At 37.2% G+C, this 22786-nt stretch overlaps 2 protein-coding genes across 3 annotated transcripts in view; both read left to right on the forward strand.

Moving 5' to 3' along the window:
- Positions 1 to 20047, forward strand: part of si:dkey-82f1.1 (DENN domain-containing protein 2A) — a 57049-nt gene extending 37002 nt beyond the window's left edge. The window contains exons 7-20 of one of the 2 annotated variants that reach the window (XM_052119695.1): positions 885 to 978; positions 1341 to 1391; positions 3646 to 3833; positions 3956 to 4065; positions 4302 to 4371; positions 5303 to 5380; positions 8422 to 8562; positions 8645 to 8793; positions 11180 to 11357; positions 12114 to 12155; positions 16160 to 16265; positions 16407 to 16682; positions 18314 to 18400; positions 18578 to 20047. In XM_052119695.1, the coding sequence (XP_051975655.1) occupies positions 885 to 978; positions 1341 to 1391; positions 3646 to 3833; positions 3956 to 4065; positions 4302 to 4371; positions 5303 to 5380; positions 8422 to 8562; positions 8645 to 8793; positions 11180 to 11357; positions 12114 to 12155; positions 16160 to 16265; positions 16407 to 16682; positions 18314 to 18400; positions 18578 to 18609 (1602 nt within the window). In that variant the 3' untranslated portion in view covers positions 18610 to 20047. The remainder of the gene's footprint in view (positions 1 to 884; positions 979 to 1340; positions 1392 to 3645; positions 3834 to 3955; positions 4066 to 4301; positions 4372 to 5302; positions 5381 to 8421; positions 8563 to 8644; positions 8794 to 11179; positions 11358 to 12113; positions 12156 to 16159; positions 16266 to 16406; positions 16683 to 18313; positions 18401 to 18577) is intronic. The other variant, XM_052119694.1, reaches the window with a different exon arrangement.
- Positions 20048 to 21046: 999 nt separating this feature from the next.
- Positions 21047 to 22786, forward strand: part of LOC127638626 (transcriptional enhancer factor TEF-3-like) — a 43066-nt gene continuing 41326 nt past the window's right edge. The window contains exon 1 of the mRNA XM_052120233.1: positions 21047 to 21191. The gene's annotated coding sequence lies outside the window, so the exon portion shown is untranslated. The remainder of the gene's footprint in view (positions 21192 to 22786) is intronic.

Here is a 22786-nt window from a genome sequence, read left to right on the forward strand (position 1 = left end):
ATGCTATCCCAGATGTGTATGACTTTCTTTCTTCTGCAGAACACATAGGTCCATACAATGCAAGTTCAAAAAAGCACATAAAGACAGCATAAAAGTAGTCCAGTTGTTTAATCCAAGTCTTCAGAAGTGATATGATAGGTGTGGGTGAAAAACAGATCTATATTTAAGACGTTTTTTACTACAAATTCTCCTCCCTGCCCCAGTAGGTGGCGATATGTGCGAAAAATGCAAATTGGCAAAAACAAAAGAAAAATAATGTGAAAGTGAAAGTGGAGATTTATAGTTTTTTGATGCAATTTATAGAAATTTTGATGAGAGAATTTGAATTTTTGGGTGAACTATCCCTTTAACAGTTTGTTTCATGCTGTAGATTCAAAAGAACCAACTCGTAGGAGTCATTCATTCAGAATTGGACTACACTGGTTGCACTGTTTGGTGAAGTGGATTCAACTGGGGACGTCCAAAAAAAAAATTCTGTGTTCCATGGAAAATATAATATTATACGAGTTTGAACAGTGTCAATAAAATACAATCTAAACTAAAACTAACAATTAATTACTGAAACCATCTCAAACAGAACTGAAATTTAAAGTAAATCTTAAATTAGTGCTTTATTTATGAAAACATTGGTACCATCAAACAGGGCCGGGTTAATCTTATCAGTGATTTATGGTTCTGATCTGGCTGCTGATGGAAAGATGGGTGCTTCAGCTTTCTTCCACTGCTAATAAAAATATGAGAAATATGTGACAGGTGGATGCGACACCTAAGGACAATCTGAAAAATGGAGGGAAAAGTAATTTTCTTCAGAACTCTTTTATCAGAGACCGTCTCGCCAAGTCTTTCACAAAGACAGTGGTTCTGTTTTATTTTTGTTGCAACAGATGGTACAGAAAATCAACGGCATCTTTGAGGCCCGTCGTGGGAAAAAGAAAATGAAAAGGGTCTCACAGTCAACCGAGTCCAGTTCAGGAAGAGGTGCGTGTGGGGAAGATGACAAACACTACATTTAAGCTCAATTCAGAGTCACCATTTTCACTTAAAGCTATACCTTCATAAACATGGTCTCTTAAAGGGTAGTTCACCCAAAAATTATTTTGCATGAACAATGCATTGTGGGACAGCCCGTGCCTCCATCACATGTGTGTCCACTTAGCTTTATGGGCACATTTACAGTTTCGGGTCAGTTGAGTTTGACCCGTTTTTCCAGGGATGATAGAATTATGTTATTTTATAGCATACACATGTGCACTCAAGCGTGAAAAATGACTCGCGAGTACCTGCATACCGATTCTCTAGTGACCTTTGACCTCTCTCTCTCTCTCTCTCTCTCTCTTCAGTGACAGATGAAAACAGCGAGTCCGAAAGTGACACGGAGGAGAAACTGAAAGGTGAGAATAATATTGCATTCAATAGACCTTAAAGGAATGTTCCGGATTAAAAACGACATCAGCTGCTGTCAAATAGAGCTGAAGTGCACCAAAGAAATCGAAATCGTTCCTTAGTTTGTAACACTTTGAGATGACATTTTTGATTACAGTGATGGAAGTCTACGGGGCAAGCGTTCCTGAGGGATAAAAAGCAGAAATTTAAAACGTTTATTTGGGTGATTCTTAAACTTCGGGCAATTTCAGGTTCTAGAAGTTGGTTTTAATTAAAACAAAACAGATTTTATATATATATATATATATATTTTTTTATATGACGGTCACATTAAATCTTACTTGGAAACCTTTTACCAGGCCGTCATTATTTATTTTTTCTATTTTTCAAATGCCTTTTATGTATATATTTGACTGTTTAAGCCTCGTCCCAGACCCACACGTTCAATATTAAACTATGAACATCTATTAAAAAATACAAATAAAAATTATTTCCCAAATTTTGACTGTTCCACATTTTTGGACGTGATGTTTGAAATAAACAAAGAAAAATCAATATTCCAAAATTTCCAATCAGTTCTGCAAAAAGTGTGAAAATATAATTTTATTTATTTTATTTTATTTTATTTTGTGTGCATTTAGGAAACATCAAATATTAGCTCTAAAATTAGCCTATATAAAATGATTTCCAGCCAGTTTTGGGTGTTTCCGATTACAGAGTAATCAGTTACAGCAATCGAATTACTTTTTAATCAAAAAAAGTAGTGTAAAGCATTACATTTGACATTTTTGTAATCAGATTACAGTTACATTCAATTAAAGCAATAATTTTACATAACTTGTGCTAAAGTAATATGTATAGTACATTTAAAATATGAATTCATATGTACGTCTGTAAGCATTTCTGTGACAGCTGAATTGTGCGACAATCAATGACGAGGAAATATTGACATTTTGAATTTGAGTGGAAAACTAAAAACTTTTCTAAGGGGGTTCTGGGTATCTCAGCAAGGATTGACGCTGGCTATCCCCCCTGGAGTGACGAGTTCAAATCCAGGATGTGCTGAGTGACTCCAGCCAGGTCTCCTAAGCAACCAAATTGGCCCGGTTGCTAGGGAGGGTAGAGTCACATGGGGTAACCTCCTCGTGGTGGTGATTAGTGGTTCTTGCTCTCAATGGGGCGTGTGGTGAGTTGTGTGTGGATCGTGGAGAGTAGCATGAGCCTCCGCGGTGTCATGCACAACGAGTCACGTGATAAGATGCACGGATTGACGGTCTCAGACGCGGAGGCAACTGAGACTCGTCCTAAATCTTTTCTAAGAAAATGTATTTAGAAGTAACGAAAAAGTAAAACAATAAGTAATGCGATTACTTTTTAGTCAAAGTAATTTGATTACATTTTAAAGAAGTAATTTTTAACGGATTACTTATTTTGAGTAACTTTCCCAACACTGTTTCCATCAAAGAATTCTATTAAACACAATACAGATATTAGAGAAGTGCTGGAAATGATACTGTGGCTTTAATAAATCTCCTGTTATGCAAGTACATACACTGTTGGACATTATTAGTAGACAATATAAATAAACTAGTACGATAAATAAACTAGTATTAATTATAAGTGGAGTGGTGGTGGTGTAGTGGTCTAAGCACATAACTGGTAATCTGGTAATCAGAAGGTTGCTGGTTCGAGCCCCACAGCCACCACCATTGTGTCCTTGAGCATGGCACTTACCTCCAGGTTGCTCTGGGGGGATTGTCCCTGTAATAAGTGCACTGTAAGTCGCTTTGGATAAAAGTGTCTGCCAAATGCATAAATGTAAATGTACTCTAAAGCCTTTTTGTGGTGGGACTACTTTTCTAGGCGGATGAATTTCTTGTAATATGTTCTAAATGTAATTCCTACGGATAATTTATGTAAACAGCCCCTTTTTGGTACTCTTGCATGCATTGTGTGAAAATTACTGGTTTTACTGCATTTGAGTAGTCATGACATGAGTTGAAAGATTGGATATAACAGCAAATGCTGATTTTATCTGACTAGTCTTAAGTTAGCACTTAATTATAAGTTCTGAGGGACGAGTGGGAATTTTCTGTGGTAATCAATATCACGCCACAAAGCTTAACTTGTTTCGAACTTGGAACATTTCTTTAAATTAACACAATGTAAGGGCACATGTTACCTCATTACCTTGCATGAATAAACAAGCACGATTGTGTTTATCTATATTTGACATTTCTTCTTCACAATCCTCTATTTTAGCTCACAGTCAGCGATTAGTGTCGGTTCAGTCTATGTTGAGGCAAACGGGTCGCTATCGCACTCTGGAGCGGGACTTGATGGATCTTCAGGAGAGGAAGTTGTTTGAGTACTTCCTTGTTGTGGCCCTTCATAAGACCAAAGCAGGTGTGCCGTATTTACCAGAAGTCACACAACAGTTCCCCCTCAAGGTATTTAATTGGACGATTTGTGAGTGAACAGATCAGTAAATGTCTACCAAAGCTTTCTGAACTCTTTCTGAATTGTTTGTTCATACATTCTGTGCATTTCCTGTTCTTATTTTCACCATTAGTTGGAGCGCAGCTTTAAGTTTATGCGCGAGGCTGAAGACCAGCTGAAAGTCATTCCGCAGTTCTGTTTTCCTGACTCAAAAGATTGGGCACCTGTCGACAATTTCCCCAGGTATCACTTACGCAAGCTTGACTGTCCCACAAAAGCAACCTCATTACTTATTCGATATTTCAAGCGGCACATTTGCATTCATGGGAGTTCCCAAGGTCAGGGAAAATGTGAAATATCAGGCAGTTTTTTTAGATTTCCAAGCCTGGAAATGTCATGTTAGTCAATTGGTTAAAAGGTGTGGGAATTGTAATTGCGCTTGTTTAGCAGTAAAACTGAATCAAATCTGTTTTATTTAGTGAGACCTTCTCGTTCGTCTTAACTGGAGAAGATGGGAGTCGGAGATTTGGCTACTGTCGACGTTTACTGGTGAGCTGCTTCATCAAGTTCTTATTACAGTTGACATGGCTTATTATTTGCCATTTTTGTTGAGATTGTTGAAGCAAGTACATTTACTACATATATTTGGGCTATGATGTGTTAAATGGCTGTCCTGAGCTTGGCATGTATCTTATTGTGTGGCCAGTGAAATTAGATTTTGGTGGTATGTCAGTCCGATTTGAACAATCCATCCATCCATCTTCAACCGCTTATCCGATTTCGGGTCGTGGGTGCAGCAGCTCCAGCAGGGGACCCCAAACTTCCCTATCCCAAGCCACATTAACCAGCTCTGACTGGGGGACCACGAGGCGTTCCCAGGCCAGTGTGGAGATGTAATCTCTCCACCTAGTCCTGGGTCTTCCCTGAGGCCTCCTCCCAGCTGGACGTGCCTGAAACACCTCCCTAGGGAGGCAGCCAGGGGGATCCTTACCAGATGCCCAAACCACCTCAACTGATTCCTTTTGACGCAAAGGAGCAGCGGCTCTACTCCGAGCTCCTCACGGATGACTAAGCTCCTCACCCTACCTCTAAGGGAGACGTCCGCCACCCTTCTGAGGAAGCCCATTTCGGCCGCTTGTACTCGCGACCTAGTTCTTTCGGTCATGACCCAGCCTTCATGACCATAGGTGAGGGTAGGAACGAAAATTGACCGGTAGATCGAGAGCTTTGCCTTCCGGCTCAGCTCTCTTTTCGTGACAACGGTGCGATAGAGCGAGTGCAATACCGCCCCCGCTGCCCCGATTCTCCGGCCAACCTCCCGCTCCATTGTCCCCTCACTCGTGAACAAGACCCCAAGGTACTTGAACTCCTTTACTTGGGGCAATACCTCCTTCCCTACCTGGAGTACAGACTCCATTGACCAATCAAATGCCTTTTAATTAGCATATTTTAACATGTATGTGTGTGTGTGTGTTAACAGCCCAGTGGTAAAGGAAGGCGTCTACCTGAAGTCTACTGTATTGTGAGCAGATTGGGCTGTTTTGACCTGTTTTCTAAGGTATTTCACACATTACGCCTTCTTTTCTCTTTAATGTACAGTATGTTTGGGTGGGTTACATTCATCAGTATGCAAATGAGTAAACATTCCTGATTAAAAGTTTGTGACATTCTATACTTCATTTAATATGATTTTTAAAAATTTTCTTCTACAATAATTCTTTTGTAATTATTTTACATATTATTTTTCAATATTAAATTATTTTAATTTAAAATTAAGTTACCACCATAGTGATAATATAGGAAAATTAAAATTATGACAATAAAAAATCATAATTTTGTGGGTATCATGGTTTAACTAATGCAAATACCATAGTTTAACTATAGTAATATTGTGGTAACACTTTAAAATAAGGATACATTAGTTAACAACATTAGTTTACATGAACTAACAATGAGCGATACTTTTACAGCATTTATTAAACTTGGTTAATGTTAATTTAAACATATTCTGACAATATCAAAAGTTGTGTATGTTAATTAATTTATGCACTATGAACGAACAATGAACATTTTCTAAGAATAATAAATGCTGTAAAAAATATATATTGTTCTTTGTTAGTTAATGATACCTAATGCATTTACTAAAGTTAACAAATGTGACCTTATAATAAGGTGCTACCAATATTGTAAACTGTAGTAACTATATATTTTGTCTGAAAACATGGTATTACTGTAGCATTATAGAAGGAACTATGAAAAGTAAGTAACCATGTGTTTTTTCTTGTGTAAACCATGCTTTTAATACAGTATACTGTATCCATATAGTAACCATGGTTTTACTATAGATTAACTATGGTTAGTCTTGTGGTTATTATAGTTTTACTACAAATACCATGGTACTTGTTACATATTAGTACTATGTTTTACTATGAAGGTTAAAATATGGTTATTTTAGTAAAACCATGGTAAATTTATTGTGAGGGGACGAAAATTGTATTGCAAGGAAAAGCAAAACTGTTGCAAGGGAACGCAAAACTATGGGAGGGAACGCAAAACTATTAGGAGGGAACCCAAACTATTGTGAGGGAATGCAAAACTATTGTGAGGGAATGCAAAACTATGGGAGGGAACGCAAAACTATGGGAGGGAACGCAAAACTATTAGGAGGGAACCCAAACTATTGTGAGGGAAAGCAAAACTATTGGGAGGAGCATAAAACTATTGGGAGGAGCATAAAACTATTGTGAGGGAGCATAAAACTATTAGGAGGAGCATAAAACTATTGTGAGGAGCATAAAACTATTGTGAGGAGCATAAAACTATTAGGAGGAGCATAAAACTATTAGGAGGGAACATAAAACTATTGTGAGGGAGCATAAAACTATTGGGAGGAGCATAAAACTATTATGAGGAACGCAAAACTATTAGGAGGGAACACAAAACTATTGTGAGGAGCATAAAACTATTAGGAGGAACGTAAAACTATTAGGAGGGAACATAAAACTATTAGGAGGGAACACAAAACTATTGTGAGGAGCATAAAACTATTGGGAGGAGCATAAAACTATTGTGAGGGAACATAAAACTATTAGGAGGAACATAAAACTATTAGGAGGGAGCATAAAACTATTGTGAGGGAGCATAAAACTATTGTGAGGAAGCATAAAACTATTGTGAGGGAGCATAAAACTATTGGGAGGAGCACAAAACTATTGTGAGGGAACATAAAACTATTGTGAGGGAGCATAAAACTATTGTGAGGGAACATAAAACTATTGTGAGGGAACGCAAAACTATTGTGAGGGAGCATAAAACTATTGGGAGGAGCATAAAACTATTGTGAGGGAGCATAAAACTATTGTGAGGAGCGTAAAACTATTGTGAGGAGCATAAAACTATTGTGAGGGAGCATAAAACTATTGTGAGAAGCATAAAACTATTGTGAGGAACATAAAACTATTGTGAGGGAGCGCAAAACTATTGTGAGGAACGTAAAACTATTGTGAGGAGCATAAAACTATTGTGAGAAGCATAAAACTATTGTGAGAAAGCATAAAACTATTGTGAAGGAGCATAAAACTATTGTGAGGAGCATAAAACTATTGGGCAGGAGCATAAAACTATTGTGAGAAAGCGCAAAACTATTGTGAGAAAGCGCAAAACTATTGTGAGGGAACACAAAACTATTGTGAGGGAACGCAAAACTATTGGAAGGGAACGCAAAACTATTGTGAGGGAACGCAAAACTATAGTGAGGGAATGCAAAACTATGGGAGGGAACGCAAAGTTATTGCATTACCAGGAGTATAGGGTCAGTCCTGAGATATGTAATAATGTCACTTTTTTTTGCCGTTTCCATAAATCATACTTTTAAGTATATATCTATAAGTTTACTAAAACATATCTATTTCTTTGTTTATTACAAGATAAATTAGTACTATATACATACAAATGACTACAACTGATAATAATAAATTATCAATATTCTATATGCATGATCACAATCATATTATACATGCTGTTTCTTACTCAAGGTGGTGCTGATGTTTCAATGATAGACTTGATTTACATTTTATATTGCTATTTGATGAGGAAGCAACGTGGAAGTAAACTATAGCAAGTTTAAAACATGAACAGTAGGATTTGACTATTTTCTTTTAGGTGTACTCCTGAAATGATTTAAGTTGTGCATTTTTTAGATTGAAAAAGTGCCTGAGAATATATATATATATATATATATATATATATATATATATATATATATATATGTGTTTGTGTGTGTGTGTGTGTTTGACAGTCAGTTGCGGCTCATAAAATTTCAGTGTGGAAGAAATGAATCCTGTTCTAGATTTGATGCATAATCTCTTTGACATATGAAAAATAATACATCAAAATATATCACAATATATTCTATCCTATTATGTTAAAATTGCCTTGAAATTTTTTTATTATATAAGTTGTACACTATCTGGGTATTTTGTAGATCCATACGTGACAGACGCTAAAGGCCCGATTATGTAATAACGTTTGGCAGAACTCTCGTGCATTTAAAGGTTAAAGAGATCATTCATGATGTATGTTAACTTCCATCTGAATTAGATACTGGATGAGGTGGAGAAGAGACGAGCCATTTCTCCAGCGCTGGTCCAGCCGTTCATGAGAGGGATCATGGAAGCCCCGTTTCCAGCACCGGGCCGAACCATCAGCATAAAGAACTTCCTGCCGGGCTCAGGAACAGAAGTCAGTTTAAAAGAAGTAACAATAAACACCCCAAAATTACAGAGCAGCATGAGTTTGAGTCATTCTGCTTCTCTCTCTGTAGGTGATTGAATTATGTCGCCCTTCAGATTCCCGTTTGGAACACGTGGATTTTGAGTGTTTATTTTCTTCTCTGAGTTTGCGGTTACTTCTGCGAGTGTTTGCTTCTCTTCTGTTGGAGCGGAGGGTGATCTTCACCGCTGACAAACTCAGGTACAATCCCTCACTCTCACCGTGTGTTAGCCATCTGTCGCTTTGGGTTCAAATGAGGCTTTCTGACCATTCCAGAAGACTGAATGCCAGTGGTCCACATTTCCATGCAATTCCATGCAAAGATATGACACTGCAAGAGGGGAGAAAGTGATGTCTGTGGATGTCTGTTTTTCAAAGCTCAAGACTGATATGGAAAAAATACTGTCACCTTGGAAACAAAAGTCAACCACGACTTTTATTTGTTTGGTTGGAAAAAGCAGTTAAAGTTGAGAGACTATTCCTCACATGAAGCTCTGGCTCTTTAACGAGAGCTACATCTCTTCTTCGGGATCAACAGTGTTAGTGTTATCCTGCTCCTGAAACTGAATGTTTGAGCTGTTGTCGAGCAACAAATAAATCCTGCTGTGTTCATATTTCCTCTCGTTGTTGTTTGACACAGGAAGAGATAACTGAGCATGTTTTCATGCATGATCTTGCACCGATTACGCTCCTGGTTTTCTTTTATCAGGGTTATCAAGGATAAACTGATCTACATATGTGGATTTTTGCCCATTATCCCGATTTTGTGTTGCATGTAAACATCTTTACCAGCGTTCCTACTGGCATTTCCAATGTGCGCGAGTGTTGTGTGCATGACTGTTTACGTTTTTACTTCGAAAGCAGAGTCTGATCTGATGATTTCAGGTCTTGTGTAGCTCCACGGGGTTTCCTTACGTTGTTGGATTTCTTGAATAAGCTGACTTTTGGTAGTTGTGCAAGTAAATGATGACGTTTTGTACCTCAGATCAGAGAAGAAAAGTATTATCCTCTATATTTGGAGATTTTATTAGATCAAAAGTTGTTGTTCACAGACATGTGGCATTAATATTACACTGCAAACGATTGCTGGTAGATAATAAGAAACTAATTTATTGAGGTTTATGCTTAAAAATGTTAATGAGAACGTGAAATTCTGCCAATAGAATAGACAAAATACATATTATATTCAAGATGCATTGAATGCAATGTCCAGGTCATATTTCACTCAAATTGAAACTAAATGATAAAATGTAAAAAAAAAAAAAAATAATAAAAAAAAAAATAATCAGTAGCCTACTCTAAGGCAAAAAAAATTCGAACGACACGCGATAAATGTATATTTTCTGTAGTTTTTATCCTTATAATCGATTGCTTGTTTTCATCATTAAAACTCTGTCTGCTGTAAACTGGCACCAGTCCAAAAACAGTTTTTGTGTGCAGCTGTGTTGTGTTCTGTTGTCACTATCACTGTGTTGGACCTGTTCTTAGATAAACAAATGAGTTTTCTCTTGAACGCCCCAATGTCATGAGGGGTCTGCGTGAACTGTTGCTCTCGTGTCCTATCATGAACGCACACAGGAGATCAACGGTCAGGGAATATTTTCACTAAACAATACATTAGATTTCAGTTTCTCATCAAATCTTATCGTATATATTAATAACAATCATGAGCCTCATGAATAATTAATTAGACGTCTGAATGATACTTTTGTGTTCTTTTGAAGCTTGAAGAGGTGTCACCATAAACTGCCATTGTATGACATCACTGAGCACAACATTTATTCACAATTTCTCCCTTTGTGTTATAGAAAGTCTTATAGTGTTATAACAACACAGGGGTGAGTAAACAATGACTGAATTTTCATTTTTGGGTGAACTATCCCTTTAAATTTGTTTCATGAATGAAGCAAGGGTTATAACATCAGTTATATCACAAAGTCTCTTAAAAGATGAATTTTCAAAGATGGTGTTGAAAACATACAACACTGATCAGAATAAAATCAATAAATCTTGCCTAATCAATTTTTCTCAATTAATTCACATGAACATTAAACAATGCAACACCAATGACATATTTAAATGAACCATGTGGGGGGGAACACGAATAACTGGTGTGAAAATCACTGTGTGCACAGTCTTCCTCTAAACTTTGACCTTGGAAGTTTTTTCCAGTTTTTTTTTTTTTTAAATACAAGATTTTAACATTGATAACACCAATGACACGAAATCAAGTGACAAATATTCTTATTTTTTTATTATTATTATTATTTAAATTAATCATTATTTATTTTGTTTTGCTTTTTTGAACACTTGTTAGGCCTTACACTAATTCTTGACCAGATAAAACTAAATTACTTAAAAAAAATAAATGCATCAATAACAGTACATGTCAAAGAAGTGCTGTACTAGATGAAGGGTGAAAGATGAATTTTAAAATGTATTTTGCTTTTGTAAACAACTAATAAATTCTTCTGTACTGCCATCTATTGGTGGAAATGTGCAAGTACAGGCATTCTATATAATACAAATATACCTCTTTCTCTCTCTCTCTCTGTCTGTCTCTGTCTCTCTCACTCTCTCTCTCTAGTACACTCTCTAAGTGTTGTCATGCCATGGTGGCATTGCTCTACCCGTTCACCTGGCAACACACATACATCCCAGTTCTTCCACCTCCCATGATGGACATTGTGTGTACTCCAACACCCTTCATTGTTGGGCTGCTGTCCAGCTCTCTGGCCCGTTTAAAAGAGCTCCCGCTAGAGGAGGTGAGACACATTATACATCTACATAAACATCCAAAGGCTATGGCTATGTGTGCAACAGCATACTTGCATACTTCTCTTACGATATCTGATCTATAGGAATGAAGCAGAACACAGTTCAGTAATGTAGTATACTACTTTTAAGACGTTTATTTTTTTGCAAACTGCTTACTGTTTTAACTTAGTAAGAAAAAGTAGGTAGTATACTGTGTGTATTGCTTTATATTCGGCAAGTAATAAATGACGATTCTATTCCAAATATTGTGCATGTTCCACATGTAAATCTAGTGTGCATGCTGTTTTTTAAACAAATAGTATGTGGAACATATTTAGTATGCACTGGTTGCATATTGTGCACAGTATACTACATACTGCTGAAGAAGTATGAGTAGTATGGTAGTATGCTTTTCGGCACATAGCCAAAGAATATCTCTAAAGCTATTTTCAGCTGTTTGGCCTCTCACCTCGTGAATTTTACACCTCATTATGACTAATCTGAGAAGGAAATGGAGCCTATAATTTCTAGGACGTGCTGTGAATATTCTATATTTACATTTTGGATAAACAAAGAACAGGGTTGAGCTGGCAAAGAGAAGATCAGAGGGCGACCACGTTTTTAATATTTCTCCCTGAGCACTTCCTGTTCAGGTGGGCGGTCTGTGACCTCTGACCTCTTCACAAAAGTTGCAAAAAGGGGAAAGAAATTTGATTGCTGCTACAGGAGGAAATGTCATCATTCATTTCTGTGCTCTCCTTCAGGTCCTGGTGGTTGACCTTGGCAACAGTCGTTTCCTGCGACAGGTACGGTACTTTATAGACACTTTAAATGTTGTTGTGTCTTTTTAAGTGGTTCAGTTATGAATCAAAGAATAAAACTGAGTTCGGCCTTCCTGTTATAACTGGATGATACATTAAAACCTGAATGTATTTTTATTCCTTGCAAAACTGCGTGCCAAAAAATGTATAAATAAAATAAAAAAATAAAAAAAGAATTTGCTCAGTTCAATAAAAAGTAACAATATTCAATATATATATATTTGTATTTTTTACGAGCAATTGTGGAACATTTTTTATGATAAACTAAGAATAGCTACATATTTCTCTTTACTCTTATTTTTGTGTGTTCACATCTTAGTAATAAATGTTTAATAGAACTTTTTAAGTTCAATTTATTAATTTATTTAAATATTATTTTGATTGAAAATCTAAATAAGATGCATTATATAGTACATAGTGATTATAACAAGAAGAAATTTCTATATTTTGTATTTATTTATATATCCATAGTATATATATATATATATATATATATACAGGCATATGTAAAAGTTTAGGCACCCCTGACAATTTCCATGATTTTCATTTATAAATAATTGGGTGTTTGGATCAGCAATTTCATTTTGATCTATCAAATAACTGAAGGACACAGTAATATTTCAGTAGTGAAATGAGGTTCATTGGATGAACAGAAAATGTGCAATATGCATCAAAACTAAATTAGTCAGGTGCATAAATTTGGGCACCCTTGTCATTTTGTTGATTTGAATACCTGTAACTACCTAGCACTGATTAATGGGAACACACAATTGGTTTGGTGAGCTCATTAAGCCTTGAACTTCATAGACAGGTGCATCCTATCATGAGAAAAGGTATTTAAGGTGGCCAATTGCAAGTTGTTGTTCTCTTTCACTCTCCTCTGAAGAGTGGCAACACGGGGGCCACAAAACAACTCTCAAATGACCTGAAAACAAAGATTGTTCAACATTATGGTTTAGGGGAAGGCTACAAAAAGCTATCGCAGAGATTTAAGCTGTCAGTGTCCACTGTGAGGAACATAGTGAGGAAATGGAAGACCACAGGCACAGTTCTTGGTAAGGCCAGAAGTGGCAGGCCAAGAAAAATATTGGAGAGGCAAAGGCGAAACGGTCAAAAACAGCCCACAGACCACCTCCAAAGACCTACAACATCATCTTGCTGCAGCTGGTGTCACTGTGCATCGTTCAACAATTCAGCGCACTTTGCACAAGGAGAAGCTGCACGGGAGAGTGATGCGGAAGAAGCCTTTTCTGCAAACACGCCACAAACAGTGTCGCTTGAGGTATGCAAACGGACATTTGTACAAGCCAGCTTCATTTTGGAAGAAGGTGCTGTGGACTGATGAAACAAAGATGGAGTTATTTGGTCATAACAAGGGGCGTTATGCATGGCGGCAAAAGAACACAGCGTTCCAAGACAAATACTTGCTACCCACAGTAAAATTTGGTGGAGGTTCCATCATGCTGTGGGGCTGTGTGGCCAGTGCCTGTACTGGAATCTTGTTAAAGTTGAGGGTCGCATGGATTCCACTCAATATCAGCAGATACTTGAGAATAATGTAGAGGAATCAGTCACAAAGTTGAAGTTACGCTGGGGCTGGATATTTCAACAAGACAATGACCCAAAAAACTAATCAAAATCTACTCTGGCATTTATGGAACAAGTACAATGTTCTGAAATGGCCATCCCATTCCCCAGACCTGAATATCATTGAAAATCTGTGGGGTGATTTGAAGCGGGCTGTCCATGCTAGGCAACCATCAAACCAAACTGAACTGGGGATGTTTTGCAAGGAGGAATGATCCAAGATGCCTTCATCCAGAATCCAGACACTCATTACAGGCTATAGGAAGCCTCTAGAGGCTGTTATTTCTGTTAAAGGAGGCTCCACTAAATATTGATGTGATATTTCTGTTGGGGTGCCCAAATTTATGCACCTGTCTAATTTAATTTTGATGCATATTGCACATTTTCTGTTAATCCAATGAACCTCATTTCACTACTGAAATATTACTGTGTTCTTCAGTTATTTGATAGATCAAAATGAAATTGATGATCCAAACACCCAATTATTTCTAAATGAAAATCATGGAAATTGTCAGGTGTGCCTAAACTTTTGCATACACCTGTATATATATATATATATATATATATATATATATATATATATATATATATATATATATATATATATATATATATATATATATATATATATATATATATATATAAGCAATATAATACTGAGCAAGAGAGTGATATGGCCCTATATCAGCACTACTGTAGTTTGAGTGTCGTAGGTAATCACAGCAGTGCTGATATAGGGTCATATAGCATGATTGCGAGTGTGATATTGCTTATATGCAACAGTTCAATGAACAAGTAAATAAAAAAAATTAGGAAAATCTGAGTACGGTCATAAAAACGCATTTGTGCTGGAACTATATTACTCGACCGATCAGAATCTATCAAAAATCAAAAATGTCATTACAGAAATAGTATCATGGCTAGTGATGTTTCGAACAAGTTATTGGATAAACAAGGATGTGTGTGTGTGTGTGTGAGACAAGAGAGAGAGTGAGAGAGAGAGAGAGAGAGAGAGAGAGAGAGAGAGAGAGAGAGAGAGAGACGGAGCGTGTGTGATCACCTGTTGCCACACCCAAGCAGAGATGCTGTCAGCTTTCTGAAGATCAACTTTCTCAGTGGAAAAATAGCATCAAAGTGGGGGTATTTCTCCCTATTTCGAAGTAGCCGAAGTAGCCGAGTCGATCACCATAGAAACCGCAATGTCCTCTGTCATTTTAAACAGCACCCATTGTGTAATTAATCAGTCTGTTGTGTCTCTCAGCTGTGATGAGCCTTAATGCTGAATTAAGGAGAATGCCGATTAAAGCAATTTCCTAGCTTTAGTAGTGTCGTAGTAATACAAGCGATCACGAAGATTCACTTCAGGTCACCTAACTGGCTCATATTACACACAAAAATTATCTTTTGCCACCACCTGCTGGCTAACATATGTAATGTCAAAAACAAAAAGACAAACAGTAGCTCTTAACACATCTGCACCACTATTACACTTTAGAACAGTTTAGAACGGCACGAACACAAGCGGAGTGACACACACACAGTGAAGCGTTGGAGTGCTGATGGTGACATACCATCAGTGCTCATGAACGTGTCAAATGTCTCTCATCCAATCAAATGGTAAATGGTCTGCACTTATATAGCGCTATTTTAAACATAGCGGTTTTCAAAGCGCTTTACACTGTGACTCATTCACCCATTCACACACCAATGATGGCAGAGCTGCCATGCAAGGTGCTAGCCTGCCATTTGGAGCAACTTGGGGTTCAGTGTCTTGCCCAAGGACACTTCGGCATGTGGGCCAGGAATCGAACCACCAACCCTGCGATTAGTGGACAACCCACTCTATCACCTGAGCCACAGCTGCCTCTGATTCGAGAACCGGAACTAACTGTTGTGTGTGTGTATATATATATATATATAAAATATATTTCTTCTCACATGATTACATAATTTAAGAGTAACTCAAAATGTTGTCATTTTTTATTTCTTTTAGCTATTAGCCATGTAATAAGCAGGATAATGTACAGTCAGCCAAAATAAATTCCTTTGGATGGGTCTGCATCACCATGAAGGGATTTATTTATTTATATTCAGAGTGATACGAGAAGTAGGAAAGATGTCTTGCAGTACTCAGATAATCGGTCTGATAATCTCTGCATGTGCGGTTGTTACTCAGAAAGATCAGTCCACTAGATGGCGCCATTGACCAATCAAAATCGAGTTCTCCATAGACCTGTGTAATAAATAATAGATCATATTTATATATTTTATTATACTGTTATATTCCGTAATCAAGATTTCATTTGCACTTGGATTTATAGTTGACAACTGTATAACACAACAACTCTTTTTAGACCATTGAAACTCAAATTAAAAACTAAAACTTTATTATCCCATTTTAGATGGATGATGAGGACTCTATTCTGCCTCATAAACTCCAGGCTGCTCTGGAACATGTTCTAGAGAGGAGAAAAGAACTGGTCCATGATGTCGCAGATAATCAAAGTGGTGAGTAACTGCTGTTGATTCCAGCCAACTTGCTAGTCAACATCAGTAGCCAGTCAGTCGTTGGACGGCTAGTCCTGACATCCTGACCCATCCCTAGCTGGTGGTAATATCTTCTCTTCTCTCCTTGGTTCTTCACGGTAGAACCCGGTTCTCTCAGCACTGTGGTGTCCGAGGCGTTCGTGCGATTCTTTGTGGAAATCGTAGGTCATTATGCACTCTTTATGGGCGGCAGCGACCGTGACGAAGAATCCTCAGCTTCATCTTCCTCCTCTCCAACTCCATCATCATTCCAGCGTGAGGCGTTCCGTAAGGCGGTGACCTCCAAAAGCCTGCGGAGATTCCTGGAGGTCTTCATGGAGACGCAGATGTTTTCCGGATTTCTGCAGGAGAGAGAGTTCCGGCGGCAGGGCCTGAAAGGTGCGTACCTGGCAATACTTACCAATATTAGGAGCTGTTTTGAAGCAAATGCGTTCTTTCGGATAAAAAAAGCTTGATGCAGCACTACAAATAGAACATAACGCAGGTGTCTCAAGATTGCTATCTTTTTTTTCCCCTCCCCTTTTCTCCCCAATTTGTAACGCCCAATTCCCAATGTGCTCTAAGTCCTCATGGTGGTGTAGTGACTCGCTTCAATCCGCGTGGGGGAGGACGAATCTCAGTTGTCTCCACGTCTGAGACCATCAATCTGCGCATCTTATCACGTGACTTGTTGAGCGCGTTACCGCGGAGACATGGAGCATGTGTGGAAGCTTCACGCCACCCACCGTGGCATCCACGCACAACTCACCACGCACTCCACCGAGAGCGAGAACCACATTATAGTGACCATGAGGAGGTTACCCCATGTGACTCTACCCGCCTTTACTGTAAAATCTTTTTTTTTACTTTTAGGGGCTGTTCACACCGTATGCATTATGGCATCCGTCTGCTGTGTTTTAAAATAGTTTTTCATTATGAACATGCACTAGACGGACATCTTTGACTGTTGAACCGCATCACACTTTCTTTTAATGTTTTCACACAGGATTGTAGTGTTTTTAAATTATATAAAAAACAAATTCTGTACTTTTAGTGGGCGTTCACACCAAACATGTTCTTTTGTCCGTCTGCTCTGTTTTAAAAAACAATTCTATGTAAACTTGCAATGGATCGCCACATTTTGTTTTGACATTTTTAAATGTTTATTGAAAGATTTCCAAAACTTCCTTACTGTACCGTTAGGGGCCGTTCACACGGAACGTTTTTCAATTGTTTCTCATGTAGACATGCACTAGACGGATGTCTTTGACTGTTGCGCTGCATGTTTTCATGTTTTCAATCAGGATTGTTGTGATTTTTAAATGATATATACAAAAAACTCTGTACCTTTAGGGGACGTTCTCACCAAACATGTTCTTGTGTCTGACTGCGCTGTTTTTTTTTTATTGTTATTCGATGTAAACATGCGCTAGATGGTTTTTTTATATATATCTTTATACCTTTCAGGTTTTTGCACTGGATCGCCACATTCTTTAGACGTATTTAAATGTTTTTATGTTTTTTTAAAGAGTTCCAAAAACTGGCTTACTGTACCTTTAGGGGCCGTTCACACCGAATTAAATTAAAATCAATAAGATGGACATCTGGGATCATTTTCTCACTGTCTTTTCAGGTTTTCACGCAGGATTGCGGTTTCTTTTTCTGATTGACGTTTTAAAAAAAATACACTTTTAAACAATTCCCAAAAAAAAGGTTTACTGCACCTTTAGGGGCTGTTCACTCCAAACGCGTTATGCATATGTAAACATGCTAGATGGACGTCTTTGACTGTTGTGGCGCTTCTCGTTGTCTTTTTGGATTTTTGCGCATGGTTCCGATTTTTTTAATTATCCATATTAACTCACTAGTCAAGTATCATGTCATGTCAGGTAATACTCCTGCATTCTGTTTTATTCATTTTGCAGCATCTATTTTAGTTTTTTAACGCAAGAATGTGTTTGGTTAATGACCACTCAAAGTGTAAATTTGACTGTTATCGAAAGTAAAGCGATTGCTCTGTTTTAACACAGGTTTATTTGAAGTGAGAGCTCAGGACTACCTTGATTCTCTGCCAGGCAGTGAGAACAGAGGCGTCAACAAGTTCCTCAAAGGTTTAGGTAACTTGTCAATTCTGACAATTCTTTCACATGTCAGGCTTTACAGGGTTAAAATACATCCATGTAGTCAGTGTACATCAGATGCAGTTTCATTAGTGTCCTGTAGAGGGCTCTAAACCAGTGTAATTATGACATGTTTGGGTATTTAGCTATTTTCCTCTTTCTCCTCTCTTTTAGGTAACAAAATGAAGTTTCTCTCCAAAAAGTGAAAAGGGCCCGCTATCCATGTAGCTTGCACTCACCAGAGCGACTGACCCAAAACAACCCTACAGGACGGGCTACCAAGGACAAATAGCAATGCCGCAGTGTAAAAACACTGATCAAACATTACAAAAACTATCTGTCCATTTTAAATACCCAAACCACATCATCCCTAAGAGGACATTTGGGTGATTAATGGGTACCCATTTCTGTGTATGCACAATACAATTATACATGCATTAAAGTGGTTGTTCACCCTCTCCCAAAATAAAATGGATGAAACTTTCCCTTTAACTCATATAATCTCTTTAAGGGTTCCCAAAGTCTATATGAAACCCATAAAAGAAGTGTTCAGGCGCAGCTGTGGGTCCAACGGTACATTTTCTGTGTATAGGTCTCTCTTTTTTCCCCACAAATTGTTTTTTTAAGAGATAGAGTACAACTTCTTCTGAAACAGGAGGCTATAAATTAATTTATATTCTTTCTAGAATTAATAATACCTTTATGATTTCCTTTGTAAAACTTTAGACTTTTCCATTAAAAGTAAATCAAAGCAAAATAATAATAATAATAAACATGTTTTTAGTTTGTTATAGACTATTTATCGTATTATGTTACAGACTTGAGACCGTTGACCACTTTGGGTTTCAGAGAAACACGCCACTGTGATTGAAAAATTACGTTTTGCTCTGGGTTAGAAACGGGGAACATCTGGAATCTTGGAACTTCGGGTTCGGAACTGTTCTAGAATGAAATTAAAATGTTACAATCGACCAAAACCAGGACAGAGATGTTGGAGATCGGAGATGTTCTTTTAAGTACATTTCAGGAACACCACTAAGATTGACTTTGTTGTTGTTGTTTTTTCAAGTGTGCTTAAAAAAAGTTTTCAATAAGATTGTATCTGGCTGTTGACTGTTTAATAAACAACAGAAATTGTTTTAATCACAGATATGATGTAAGGAAGATTTTAGAATTATTATTTTTTTTAATTCATTTTCAAATGTTTACTGATTGGTGTAAAATGTATGCCTTAGGTTATAGAAACTAAGGCCCAACTCTACGGTACCAGTGGCGTTAAGTGATGTTTTTTCTGCATCAAAGACATTTGTCATTATAACTCTGTGTATCAAATATGATACAAAATTTTTGACGGCTTCAATATAATTTTCAATATAATCATTACTGTCACTTTTACTTCATTAAAATAAGCTGTCATTTATCCCAACATAAGAGTCACTTTTCGCATAAGCCATTTTAAATAGATCGATATAAACATTGAAACCACTTTTTCACAAATAACCACTAGATGGCACCATAAACATGTGAAACTTACACACCATAGATTATTTGGATCGTCAAATTCTAAATTATTATGATGTCATCTCACCATAAATTCATGAGACCCAGTGAAAAAACTTTTCAATTTCCCTTTTTTAAATGTCAATATAGTGTTTGGTGCATATAATACATATGATAAATCTGTTTATTGTTTATATTGTATTTGATGTGCTGAATTGAACGGTGATACATTTTAATCCATATTTATAGACTGCGGAGAGGAAGTTGTCAAACTGTAAAACATTTGGTATCTCTGAAAAGCCCAGAGAGTCCTCTGATAATACCCCAACATTTACCACTGTACAAAAACTCACATAACAAACGTCCCACACACAAATGAATTACTGGATGACCTTTAAATATGATACATGATTTATTTGTATAGTTTGTCTAATTGTACTAAAAACAGTTTTAGTATTTTCTGACAATTCTTTCATATGTCAGGCTTTACAGGGTTAATATACATCCATGTAGTCAGTGTACATCAGATGCAGTTTCATCAGTGTCCTGTAGAGGGCTCCAAACCTGCGTAATTATGACATGTGCCTGTTGAATCTTTCAGTTATGAAACGTGTCTGGACCTTTGAAATGAAAACTTAATGGGTAAATTTCCTTTGAAAAATGGTTTGATATCACAAAGTAAACTTTAGCTTCTACATTGCCTTCCCACCAGGAAAAGAACACGATATTCCCATGTTAGAATTCCTTGAAGTATCTTGGCTTGGAGTGCCCATTAAATGGTAACCATTAAAGTAAACTAGTAGTCATGCTCAAAATGAATCTCTTTTCTTAATATCCGATTTGTTCTTCAATCATTTTGTTTTGGTGATTAAGAAGCCCCATTGGACACTTCTGTTTTAATATTTATCTCAACTTTATGCTTGCACATTATTTGCAGATTCCAATAACAAAATAGGAGTAATAATAATAAGCACAACACTTTCCGGACGCAGCTGTGCGTGATATTGACCAGAACAAACACAGTCCGTCTGACTCCCTCTGGATGCAGCTTATTTCCTTTTCGCTCCTCACCAAGACTGCTCCTTTTTCCTTTTCCACCCCGGGACCTCCCCTCACGCCCTCCCTCTGTCTCTCCCTCTCTTTTCTGTCGTCTCTCTCCCTCCTGTCTGGCTCTCCACTTTACACTGCAGCCAATTCCTCAAATTCCAGCCTTCTTCCCGCTTCCAGGCACTCAGGCAGAGATTTCCCACTCAAAACACGACATGTACCTCACTGTTCCCTCAGACAGGTAAGTGCTTGATTTAACTGCACGTTTCATAGAGGCATTCGTGTTTTCGACAATTCTCTTTAAAATCCCATTTTTATTCAAAGTAGTTTGTTCAAAAGAACTCAAACAAGATTTCCAAATCTGTTCCTCACGCGGCGATATTTCAGAAAAGCCAGGAAACGCGCTGTTTTAAATGACACGTTGTGACGAAATGTGATGCAACAATGGAATTTTTGGAATTGCTGGAATTTTCTGGCGAATTCCCGTGTCCCTTTTTCCTATCTCGCAGGAGCAACTTCATGCGGAAGCTTTGTGAAGAAGTTTATTAATGTCATCGGCATGCCAGCAATTGTTTCGCATTTGAGTTTATTAATTATAGTGTGAATTTTGGTGATTATAAAACATACGCAAGCGGACCTGAAAAATGGAAAATGCATTTAGTATTATTACTTTGATGTATTACTCGGGCTACTTATTTTTGTATTAATATGTTGTATATGGATTATAACACACTCCAAAAATATTTACCCTATTTTATTTAAATTTAAAATGTATTTACGTTTATTTGTTAAATTTTACCCCATTCAATTTGATGGAAATTATTCAATTGAAATGCGTAAATCTTAAAAATAAGCTATTTGTGTGTGTGTGTGTGTGTGTATAATAATAATAATCTATAAATAATAATTGGCACGTATATCTTGTAATATAAGATATTGTAGTAAATAATAATACATTTGAATATAGCTGTAATTTGAATCACTGTAATCTAAAGTCAAGTCATTTGTTTTTCAACATGGTCAAATCTTCGACTAAACGGCGCATTATTATAGTATTTTAAATTCAATAGTTCAAACGATTCCCTTTTTAAGGTACATGTTCTTCTTTCACTTTTCCTGTGTTTGGGTGTTTCATGTTGATTTCTGTTTGCCACAATTACAATCGTAAGATAGCGACGACAGTCTGATTGTTTGGGTTAAATGCTCCACAGATAGCGGCGATTTAAAAACCCATGACTGCATCAGAACTGCACCAGTTCACATCTCTGTGGCGGCTGGCCTCAGGGGTGAATATTTTGGGTCGTGGAGTGTGTGCCCTGCGTGTAGTATACCCCGGGGGAAGGGGGATGTTTGTTCATGGTATGGAATATTGTAGTGGGCACAACAGGTGGAATGAAGCCGGTGCCCACCTGCTCGCGGTCATTCTGTGTCTATGACAGTGAAGAGGGGTGAGGAATTATAAGTGACCCCACTCTTCCTTGTAAATATTGAATATAGGCTATATATATATACACACAAGAAAGTCTTTTTGAATGCACCATGTTATCCTGTTTTTTTTTTTTCATATACTTTGGTAATTACCATCTAATTTGCTCTTACAAAAAGTACCAAAAAGTACCAAAAATTACCATGGCACCATCATCATTTTACCCTGTTTTGGACATGTACCATAGTAAAAACCAGGGTTTTCTGGACACGTACAATGGTATGAACCTGTTTTTTTTTTTTCATATACTTTGGTAATAGTCTCTAATTTGCTCTTACAAAAAGTACCATGGTACCATCATGATTTTACCCTGTTTTGGACATGTACCATGATAAAAACCAGGGTTTTCT

This window comes from Xyrauchen texanus, chromosome 46, assembly GCF_025860055.1.
Source record: "Xyrauchen texanus isolate HMW12.3.18 chromosome 46, RBS_HiC_50CHRs, whole genome shotgun sequence".
Taxonomy (NCBI): domain Eukaryota; kingdom Metazoa; phylum Chordata; class Actinopteri; order Cypriniformes; family Catostomidae; genus Xyrauchen; species Xyrauchen texanus.